This window comes from Polypterus senegalus, chromosome 12 (genome assembly GCF_016835505.1).
Source record: "Polypterus senegalus isolate Bchr_013 chromosome 12, ASM1683550v1, whole genome shotgun sequence".
NCBI classification, from domain to species: Eukaryota; Metazoa; Chordata; class Cladistia; order Polypteriformes; family Polypteridae; genus Polypterus; species Polypterus senegalus.
In genome coordinates, this window is record NC_053165.1 from 69,452,472 (window position 1) to 69,464,543 (window position 12,072).

The 12,072-nt window shown below is 38.4% G+C and overlaps 1 protein-coding gene across 1 annotated transcript in view; it reads left to right on the top strand.

Moving 5' to 3' along the window:
• The first annotated feature begins 5,277 nt into the window (after positions 1–5,277).
• The window catches only part of mmp11b (matrix metallopeptidase 11b), a 43,572-nt gene continuing 36,777 nt past the window's right edge, over positions 5,278–12,072 (top strand). Inside the window, exon 1 of the mRNA XM_039772111.1 lies at positions 5,278–5,481. Within this exon, the coding sequence (XP_039628045.1) occupies positions 5,359–5,481 (123 nt within the window). The 5' untranslated portion in view covers positions 5,278–5,358. The remainder of the gene's footprint in view (positions 5,482–12,072) is intronic.

Here is a 12,072-nt window from a genome sequence, read left to right on the forward strand (position 1 = left end):
TAGATTAATTCTCAGGAATTCACAATAACTCAGTACTACACAGCTGTAGTCACCAGACTTATTCATATTGACTTAAAATCTTTTTAACTAATTTTCAACAAGATCAACTAATAAATATTTAATCTAATTCCTTTATGTATTCTACATGATATTATTCATTTTTGTAAATTAATTCATGAGTTGCTTTTACAAATACTTCAAAAATGAGACTTACATTCTGTCTAGTAGGATGGCATATCCAATTACCTACCTCTGAAGCAGCACATAAAACTCAAACATTTTACCTCCTTACCTGCTTTCACAGAGAAAACTCCAAACTCTACTTGACAATGTAAAACAAGGTCTCCTTCTAGAGATACCAGATATTCCTGTCCCATAGGACCTAGGGTATGTCTTTTGACTGGGTCATAAACACTATGCTTTTAGATGTTTGCTTTAAAAGTAAGATATGGCCCAGTTCAGCTCAGTAAGATAGAGCATATGCTGTACCCTAGAGACTTGAGTCGGTGAGTATTTGTCTTCTGCAAATTGTCTATTTTGATTCTCTGCAACCTAGTGAACATGTATGCAACCTTATGGCCAGGTAGTCTTCTGTCCTCTCTACAGTTAAAATAGGTGGCCCCATTGGTGTTTACTGTATGACCTACCATTCTACCAGCATGAGGGAATCTCCATTATGTGATTTCCAGGGCATTACACTCTTGCTCTGGTGGCCACAAAGCCTTCTCCTCTAATTCACTATACAAGACATTTGGTATTGAAGTTTGGTTCTCTCTATTGTGGCGGGCGGCTGGGGGTGGTACCCAGCCAGGACGCCCAGAAGGACTGGAGGAGGGCTTGCGCCTCCTCCAGACCATGAGGGGGCGACCGCCCTGGTTGTGTTTTGGGCCATGGGTTGAGGGCTTGGAAGCCCAACCCTGTAGGGGTCTGTGGACACCGCCAGGGGGTGCCCCGGTGCCTGAAGAACCCTGGACCTCAGCACTTCCACTACCCCAGGAAGTGCTGGGGTGAGGAAGACTGGGGACACCCGGAGGGCTTCGGGTGCACAGCCGGCACTTCCGCCACACGGGGGTGTGTCTGCAGAGGACTGCAGGGAAGCGGCTGGAGCCCATCTGGGCTGCTATATCATTCGGGGGCAAGAGTTGGGTGGAAGAGGACGGAGCTCAGAGAGAGGAGTGGAGGCGGCCAGAAGGAAGGCACTGGAGACTGTGAGGCCGGGACTTTGGGGGATCGGTGCTGGAGGCACTGGGTTGTGCACTACTAGATTATTTGTAAATACTGTAAATAAATATGAGTGTGTTGGGTGCAAAACCGTTGTCCGTCTGTCTGTGTCTGGGTCCCGTTCCACACTATCTTGTGTCTAGGTTTGCAGAGTTGTGAATCATTTCTCAGAGCCCTTGCTCTTACCAGTCACTTGCTAGCCACACATCCTCTGATAATACCTTGAGCATATATCAAAGCAGTAATGAAGCTGATGTGAAATAATTTCAGATTCAGTCATACTGATCTATTTTAACTGTAGAAGTTGTCCTTTAAAGTTCCAGTTTTATATTAAATAGTTACTTACAGTCAAATTCCAATTTATCTTCACAAATCCCTGGCATATACTAAGTTGTTTTATTAGAAATTTGCATTTTATTTACTATACGTTTGTACTGTATGCATATAATTAACATCCATTTGCGATGGTTCCAGTCCTTTTCCAGGATAAGTTGTAAAATCTGGTTGTTAACAGTTCTTTCCTGGTCAAACAGTATGTAAAAAGAACAAATATATTTTACCTCAGGTTAAATGCACTGTATAAACTATACACTACAGCAGTTGAGATCACCATGAACAATTCAGTATTGTGCTCTTATTCTGACTAACCATGTAATATAATAGGAAGTAAAAGAATGGACTCTGAATTGTAGAAACATACACAGCCAAGCAGAGACAGAGTGTAGTTGGGAAATAATTTCATATGACAGCTCAGATAATGAAATGTAAACATGGTGTAAATGATTCACTGCCAAGTTCATGTGATACATGGGTGAACTGTGAGATAGGGAATTCTACAGCTCAGCAATTTATAAAATTAAGTATGGGGATTTTTCAAGACAGAATAAAATGGTGCCTTTGTTTATATATAAGCCAATGCACCCTACTACTGTGCTATGAACTAACATCTGCAAATGCTTCCTGGCACAAGTTACTGTTTTGCTATTAAAAAATAATGATAAATCTGCCCACCAGTTCTTACAGATGTAAAATTGTTTTTATGAGTCTAATAAGCAGACTCCACAATTCTAGAGTTTCACATTTATCAAGTATATTATTGACGGTGCAGTGAAGTCTGCTAATAAGTGAATATCAGCTAAGCAAACCTACCAAGCTATTGTAATACCATATAAAGTCATTGAATAAAGATGAGGCTTTGATGTCTCTCACTTAGTTTGCTCGCTTAGTTGTGACTTAAATATCATACTGCTTGTTACATTTATCTCACTGACTCTCCTATTATATAACCATGCTTCTTGTGCACTGGCGATGGGATTAAATTCAACTAATGACTTTGTGTTTCCAATTAATATCTTAATCAGAGGCATTTTGACATACTCTGGACAACATTTAAGTCACCAAATATTCTAGCATACATATCTGTGGGCTGTTGCAGAAAACTGGAATACTTGAGAATGCGCAGATGATGAGGTCTGGAACTGAACATATGTCCTTGAAAAAATGAGGCAACAGCACTAACCTCTATACACTATAGAACATATTTTTGGGTGTGTTGGTATGTATTGGTTTATATTCAGTGGTAAATTGCTTCTTTTTGAAACTTTGGTCCTTTATTTGTAAATATTCAATTGAGATAATAGAGGGTAATAATCATACTATAACTGCTCTGTTGTAGAACAATATGTTACTTGCACCTGTGTTTGCTTTCCATTATTTGTGAGTCTTATAAAAAGTGTTCTGAACTACTTCAGGAAACAAAATATAACAACATATGACCAAATTTGAGCACTCCTGTTCATGCCATCACTCATTACTGCTAATAAATGGTACACTAACCATCAGTTTATAAGTAAAAAAGGAGTTGCAGTATAGTATCCATGTCAGCTAAGTCAGGAGTGTAGAAGAGGTAAAAACTAGAATAACAGATAAGGGGTTTGCAAATTTCACTAGTTAGCTTTAAAGACATAGTACTGGTATGTTTTATCACAACATGAAATTGGGTCTTTTCTGGAAAGGAAAAGCCCTGCTCAAGTTTTGTTCAATGACATAACAAAACCCACAACATTAAAAAAAACAAATTAAACTTGTGGGTTTTGTATGGTTTGTAACATAGAAAAAGCTGTTGCTTAGAAATGTGCTCTCCTCCTCTTCACAAAAAAAGGTAGAAGGATGTTCCAAGAATCAGGCAGCTATTTAAGAAAGTCTATAGATAAGACAGACACAGTCAGAGTCTAGCTTCATATAGCAAATACATAGTACAAGAAATAAAAGTGTTTTCTGGTGGTCTACTTATGCATGATTTATCACATTACTGAATTGGAAGACCAAACAAAGGATAGGATCTGATTAATCACTTAAAACCTTGCTAATATAACAACATTGTACAAACTGCATAGTGCTTTTGGTTTATTTCTATAAATAACTAACATAACGTGGTGGATTTCATTGTTGACCAACCTAGAAATGTGCTTAAACAAGCATTGTCAACCAAACCATTCTACAATGCTTTAACTGAAAATATGCCAGTATACCAATGAATACCTAGCAATGTTTTAAAAAGCATTGTTTTAGATTTATTATCAGTTGTAGTATGGTAGGGTTTTAACAAGAGAGACAGCTTAACTGACATCACCAAGAAGTGTTCAGAAGCACTAACTAACAGCAGTTACCACAGTACGAATTTGTGAACTGAGATGGCTAGTGGTCGGTGTGAGTCCACGGAAATACACCAGTCATCTTATTGCTTGGATATGCACATAACCCCTATAAGGAGTGTCACTGTTAAAAGGATATTTATTAGTGAAAGAGGATGTGGAAGAGACTAATAAACAAACCATAAAATCAGAAAATGCAATATGCACATACAGTTAGATTACACATACAATATACTGTTGGACCTAGTTGACAGATTAAAGGATTGATCTGTACCATTACTGTATATGCTACAATAAGAAGAGAAAGCAGAAAGAAAGCATCAAATAACTTAAGAATAAGAGAACAGTCACATTTTGCTAGACTTTGGGAATGTGAACATCACATTCTTAAACCCACTTTACTCTGTTGAAGGTTGCTGATGGCCATAACCTATTCCAGCTGCATTTGGACAATAAGCAGGAACCAAAACCAGATAGATGGGACACCAGTCTGTCTCAGAGTGATTTTACTCACACAGCCACATAGGCTCAATTTGGCACTAACTATCAAAATAACGTTAAAATCTTTCAGATGTTGGAGGCAACCAGTTCTGGGTGTAAGGTTAGGAAAACCCTGCTGCAGGTCTCAGTCACGCACATACATCCACACCAGGGCCACTTTAAAGTCATCATTTGAACCAACCTGCACGTCTTTAGTGATGTGGGAAGAAAACCAGAGTACCCAGAGGAAAAATGCACAAAGACAAAGGGAGAATGTGCAAACTACACACAGAGCATGATCTAGCATGGGATCTGAACCAAGAACCTAGTACTTATGAAGCATCAGTGTTCCATACCTTATATGTACAGTATTAGGATAACTGGTGAGTGAGACATGTATGTTAGTGTGACTTGTGATGCACTGATGTCTAACTCTTCAAATTTCTACAATATGTTAAAAATGTTTAAAATTAGTCAAAATATTATTTTTTTTTCATTAAAAATTATAGGAAGTAATGTAGTAATTATAACGAAAAAAGTAGCGGCTCAATATTGGTATTTTTAGTCGGCGAAAAAAAATGGGATGGTCTACAATAAATCCTTGCCGTGAACTTCACCACAAATGAAAATGCACAATTAGACAACATACAAATAACAAAAAAAAAATTCAAATAATAGTTGTGTGGTATGGGCCAAACAGGTATAGAAGTAATATTTTTTATACCGGACACAATTCTTAAACTAACCCCTTTGTTACAATGTTGTCTAACAGCATTTTAAAACAGTCTTGTGCGTGCGCGTGTGGATCGCTGAGGTGACTTCCCTGCAGCGAACAGCGAACATTTAAGTAGTCACGTGAGTTAGAGCAGAAATTGTGGCCCCGACCCATAAAAAACGTGTAATTTGAAGAAAGAGAACAAAGGAATCAAGGGAGTATAAAAGCTCCTGGGACAAGAGTCTTGCTTCACTCCGCTGCTCTCCACTGTGCCCCGGACACGGGAGGATGCTGCTGCTCTACGGATTTGCGTGCGGGGTCTTCTCGCTGCACTTCTTTTGCATTCACTGCGCGCCGGTACTGGAGCAGAAAACCCACAGCTACAACAACAACGAGTACAAATCGCAAACGGTGAGTGAACAGAGGTGTCGCAGTCACCTGTGCCTGATCTTTCCTGAAGTTTTAGTATAATATATACACATAACTGAGAGCGGCACTTTGAATACTTTTTTAACGACGGGATGCATCGAGAACTCTTTTTGTCCCTGATATTGTTTAATGCGAGTTCAAATTGGCTGCTGTTGTAATCCCTTATGTGTAGCGGTGGCGGAGCTAGTAAGCCGCACTTCAGTGGCTTTAAAAACACAACAATGAACCCAGTCACACGGCACTCGCATTCCCGTACGCATGAAGAATCCTCAGTGCTGCGAATGCACCACTTTGTTCCGGATGGCACTGTTGGTAAACTCGTATTGTTCATGACCTGTCCCGCCGTGTAGAGAGAGTATTGCTAATTGTGCAGCCGTCGGTTACGTTAATGGTTATAACGATACAGTAAATACGAATGAAAATTAACACGCAATTACATATAAATGCCACACTTGGTTTTGAACACCTGTATCGGTTCAGTAAGCAGAGGCCGGGTGTGTATTTATGTGTGGAGTTGGCACGTTCTACTCGGGGTTTTCTCCGTGATCCCAAACAAGTCTGCAATTTCTTAAATATGCAGATATCCATGCCAGCTACGGTGACCCTTCCAGGGTTGGTTATTGCTTTAAGTAGCCATTGATGGGTCAGTAGAGCTGGTTCTTGCATTGCTCACTGAATTGCTTGGATGGGATCCAGATTCTTTATCAGTTTATATAGATGCAACATTGATATTCGAAGCATTTTACAAAAAAGGTATATTTTTCTGTAATGTAAAGAGGATCCTGTTGATGTTGCACGTGGAATGTTTGGGTTTATACTCATTTATTAAATTAGCTCTAAAATTTTCTGAACAATTATATAAACTGTCATCTTTTCAAAACTTAAGGAATCACAGGGGAAAATGAAACCGATGTGACTATCTCAGTCAGTAACTGTAGACATAAACAATGAGGACCATTTTACTAGTCACTGCAATATGATTCAATTTCAGTAATTTAAACGTGCTTTGTTGTGTTGTTTATTTACATACAGAAACACACGTGACTCATGCTTACTGTAGCTAATTTGAAGATCATCACAATTGTTGTACCAGGTGAAACCCTCGCATAAGAGTGGCAAGTATGCATGAAATGTTCACTCACATGTTAGAATCGTGATTTTTTATGAATTAATTTTTTTCTGATACTCTGCTTGCCATCTGTGTTTTTGACTACAAGATTACGCAGAAATAGTTTTTCTATTATTTACAGAATTTAAAATCAATTGTGGTGGGTATGGCAACGTGTTATCATCACATGCTCCTAACCTCTATCTCTTTCTGTCTTTGTATCCTATATAGTGAAACGTCTTTGTAAGTGCCACTGAACCTCATCTTTTTAAACAAAGTAATTTATAGAATCTGCTGCTTTTATATGATCATATTGTTACTTATATCTCCTGGATAAGTGCAAAAACTCTTCTTCTTTACTGATTTTACTCATTCCTTTTTTGAACCTGCTTGTTCCAATACAGGATTGTGAGAGGACACAGCCTATATTCCAGCTGCAAGGCAGGAAACAAACTTGGACAGGACATGACATATTCACTCACAATGCAACAACACTCTGATACAGTGGGACAGCTTTCAGTTACTAATTATCTTAACCACATGTCTTTGTGATGTAGCAAAAATTTTGAATGGTCAATAGAAAACCCACACTAACACACAAAGTACTCCACTTAAATAGTGCTCAGACCACAAGTCAAAACTAGTACCCAGGAGCTGGGAGGCATCAGCATTAACCATTATGCTACCATATCAATGAACTAATCATTATATTATACATATCTATTCTATGACCACTATCAAAGATGTGTTAAAGGTGTATGCAATATATCCATCCACCCATTTGTGAATTATTCTCTTTTTTTGGAACCACTGCATAACCCAGCATCATCAGGTAGGAATGCTCATGCATATGAACATGCTAGCTCATCTTAAGATAGTTTTAACCCACCAAACATGCAGATTTTTAAGGATGAAGAAGAGCAGAGTATGCAGAGAAAGATACAGGTACAATGTTGAAACTCAAGGCATTAAAACAAGCCATGGTCACTGGAGCTGAAGCAACATTGCTAACCACTGTGTCACTGTACCAAACAAGTTGTGTATAAGATAATAATGTACAAAGTAAAAACTAATGTCACCAGGGAAGCCAACAACATGCAGTAAATGGGGGGTTGTTGGGGCATTGGATTTGGTTTGGTAAAAAAACAGTCATTCAAACAGTACAATATAACAACAGATGAGAACAAGAGTTCTACATTACTGTATGTGTTATGCTTCTCATTGTTTTATGTTTACTTTCAGATATGTGCTTCTTGTGGTTTAATGTCTACTCTTATATACCTTTATCTAAGGCATCTATAGGCTTGCTCCAAATGATATTTCATTATATTGTACAATGACAATAAAGGTATCTTATCGTAATCTTATTTAGTTGCTACTTTGCACCAGAAAGCACCCAGTCATTTAAAGGTGCCCTCATTTGGTCTTTAATGAGAAAAATACTTCAAAGTGTAAAGACCCCAACCTTTTAGGTAAGCAAGTGAGTCAGCAAAGATATCATGTGATGAGGGTGATTTTAAGATAATTTAACATTTAACTAAATTCTAGATTTCCCTATAAGCATAGTATATTGGTTGTAAGTTCAGAACATGTCAACAATAATGTACAGTGCTTGGATGTATTTTACCTGAATAGGAGTCACTTTCTTTGCACTGACACTCCCCAAGGTGGCAGTATACTATATGCAAACTTTGATTCTACTTTTGTAGTACTTGTCTCTTACATGCACACTATGAGGTAATATACAATAAGAATATTTTTGATAGAGTGGCACAGTGGGTAGTGCTGGTGCCTCGCAGTTAGGAGACCCGGGTTCGCTTCCCGGGTCCTCCCTGCTTGGATTTTGCATGTTCTCCCCGTGTCTGCGTAGGTTTCCTCTGGGTACTCCAGTTACCTCCCACAGTCCAAAGACATGCAGGTTAGGTGCATTGGCAATTCTAAATTGTCCTTAGTGTGTGCTTGGTGTGTGTGTGTGTGTTTGTGTGCACCTGCGGTGGGCTGGCACCCTGCCCGTGATTTGTTTCCTGCCTTGCGCCCTGTGTTGGCTGGGATTGGCTCCAGCAGACCCCCGTGACCCTATTCGGATTCAGCGGGTTAGAAAATGGATGGATGGATGGATATTTGTGATATACCTCAATGGGACTTAAGAGATTTCCTTTACTAAATAAGCAAGATTAAAATGCATTTATTCACAAACAATGAATCAATCCATGCTCTTTTGTGATTAAGGTTTAAGATATATCACTGCATTTTTCAAGTTACCCAAAACAAGTATACTTAACTGCAGGTGAAAAATTAATGGACATGTCCATTAACTTAACACGAACATGTACACTTTCATGATATGTATGTTCTAATAATAATAACAACTGGTCATTCAGTAAAATGACTACTATAGCATGACAAGAATGGTCAGCTAGTAGTTCTCTGTGGTTTCTGTATAAAACAAATTTCACCTCAAGTGTGAAGTAACCAACAGAAAAATAAACTCCCTGTTCTTGTTCATTCGGTGCCAGGTTATGCTAAGCAAACTTGCTTGCCAGCCACAAGCATTGCTGGAATGCAAACAAAGAATTGCATCAGGTTGCTCTTTTCTATCTCACACACACGTCATCCTGTAAAGTCAGCCAGCAATGCTGGTCTTTGAATAATGATACATCACTCACCTATAAATCAGAAACTTTCCCACCAAATTAATTTTTTGAAAACTTACAGCAAGAAACTTACCAATGTACTGCCCTCCAAATACACCCACACATCTAAGTTCTCTTGTTTGTTGGTCTTAAATTGCCTAGAAACCTACTTTCCAAAGTGTAAAAGATTTGAATGTTGACAGCAGTATAGTAGCAGATATGCAGGCAGGGGCAGGTCTGATCTGGTAAAATACATGGAAAACATTTTATAGAAATAAAGACACAGAGCATAAATGCAGAGAGATAATGAGGACTTAACTCCCTTTTAAGTCTTAAGTATTTGCCAAATTCCCTGTTCTGAAGTTCTCTCCTCAGTTAAGGACTACGCAATGTAATGTTTATTAAGGATAAATGGGATACATACATCCATCCGTCCATTATCCAACCTGCTGTATCCTAAGTACAGGGTCACGGGGGTCTGCTGTAGCCAATCCCAGCCAACACAGGGTGCAAGGCAGGAACAAACCCCGGCTGGGCGCCAGCCCATCGCAGGAATACATACATGATTGTTTCAATTAGAAGACATACTACAGGAGAAGCATATGTAGTTAATATAGTAAAGATCAAGAACTTACACTTAACTCATTCTTTACTAAGTAGACTCTTAAACTAGCTGGTTTATACGTAAAGAGCTGTACAATTGTTTACACTTGTGTATTACAGCTGCATTGACCTATGATCAATTTCTGGCCTATTCAGTGTCTGTGGAGAGCCAGTTTGTTATCCCTACTTCCACTAGGCTTTCACTGGGTAATCTGGTTGTCTCCCATCTCCCAAGGTTATGCATTATAGGTTAACTGGAAACTCTAAAATTTCCCAGTGTAACTGAGTGTGCCCTGACAGACTAGTCTGTTATACAGATCTTGTTTTGCCCTTCAGCTCTATTGAAATGAACATAGTGTGATTGTAAAACTATATTATTGCTTAAACTGGTATTTCTATATTTATTGAACACATTTTTCCTCACTAAATTTCATAGTGTTAGCTGTATGGCTTTCTGCTAAAAATGAGTGTCCTTACACAAGGTTCTTACAGTTTGGTCTTAGTGTTAAGACACTGCAGTTTAAGCCACAATCCTCATTTCTGATTTACTGTATTGCCTGTGTAGTAAACATAAATAGTAGTAAAAAAACATCCTTGTGTAAAGATCGAAAAGGTCAACTTTGATGCAATTTCACATAAAAAGATACAGGTCATCTGTACCTGATTGAGGTGTTAAAGAGTCACAATGATTGGTGCTATTTAAACGTAACCAGCCAACATTTGGCACTGCATCCTAGTGATATCTGGATTTTGCAGGGGTACTTTTTGTTTCACCCAATGGTACCCACATAAACCTTCCAAGGCAAAAGCAACCAAAAATCTCACAACAGGCAATTAATGGACAGAATAACAGAACGTTAGTTTAGCTTGAAATTTTATGTCAATTGTACTTAAGGAGACAAACAACTGCTAAAGAACAGAGTGGCAGCAAGTCATTAGAACCAGAAATTCTGGTGTTCGGCTGAGTTCCGTATTCTTCAGCTGTATCTGGGTAACTTTTTTTTTTTGTTGGAAAGTTCAAAAATCTTGTGCCTGTCCTTTAACTTAACCTGTATTCTGTAGTCTTATCTCTGGATGTTCGTGCCTGAATCGAGGTTTATTCTACAGCATTATAGGAATGTTTCAAAGTCATTTCTTACATAGCCTCTACAATTAGGTAAATGGACTTTGCAATATAAACTAGTTTTATATGTGTATATAAATTTAAACACACATTTTTAAATACTTCAGACAAACAGTGCCCGCAGACCTATTGAAAGCACAAATCACAGTGAGGCGCTCATTATTTTTACTATTTACTGTAGTTAATGTCCAGTCTGATTCCGTTGCCCAGTTCCTGCTACTAAGTAGCTAGCAATGTTATGGCTCCATCTCTTGACTTCAGTTTATGATTACTGCTCAGTGTGTTTGTCCTTTCTGTGGTTAGAAATGCTTTTCAGTGATTTCAGTAGTCGCCTGTTTTTCCGTCAGGCCTATAAAAAAGAAATGTGAGACTGGTATTTGTTATACAATGCATTATTATCTAAATAAGAGATGAGAGACCTGCAGAAACCCCTCCTATAATGTATCAACCATGTTTGATCAAATATTTGCATAAGCTTTTGTCAGAAGTAATTGTCCCATTCATTACTACAGACGGGAACCTTTACAAAAGAGGGTCTATCTATATGTTACAACTGCAAATAGACATGCCTGTCCAGAAAGAGAGGAGCCGAATTAGAAAGTTGCTCCAACTCTTTATGCTGTGCCAAACTGGAGATCTACATACATCTGTTTCTAGTTTTCTTTCCTAACATTTGTATGAATTTTATCTTGTCATTTTGTATAGACAGTATACTGGCTGTTTGGATGACTCCAAGCCTGCAATAAATTCAGCAGTGCAAGGAGTTAAAATTTGGCTCAGCCACTGAATTCTACGTATACAGCAACTGTTAGCAAGATCTCTTCTGTCAAGACTTGCATGAGCCCATGGAAAAGTAATAATTGTGACCTGAACCAAGAAGGAGAAATAAGCTTCATCTTAACATATTTGACAATTGAACTGACAGCACATTTCTTCAGAGTATCTCCTCCCTAATACCCTGTTCCTATCACACTGTGCTGTAGCACTACCAGGAAGTACCTAATAGGATTTTCAATATTTGCAAATAATTTTTCTTAACTGGATTTTACCCATTACTGGAAATATAAGGCAAAAGGCAGGTAATTGCCTCCACTACTGAACAAAGT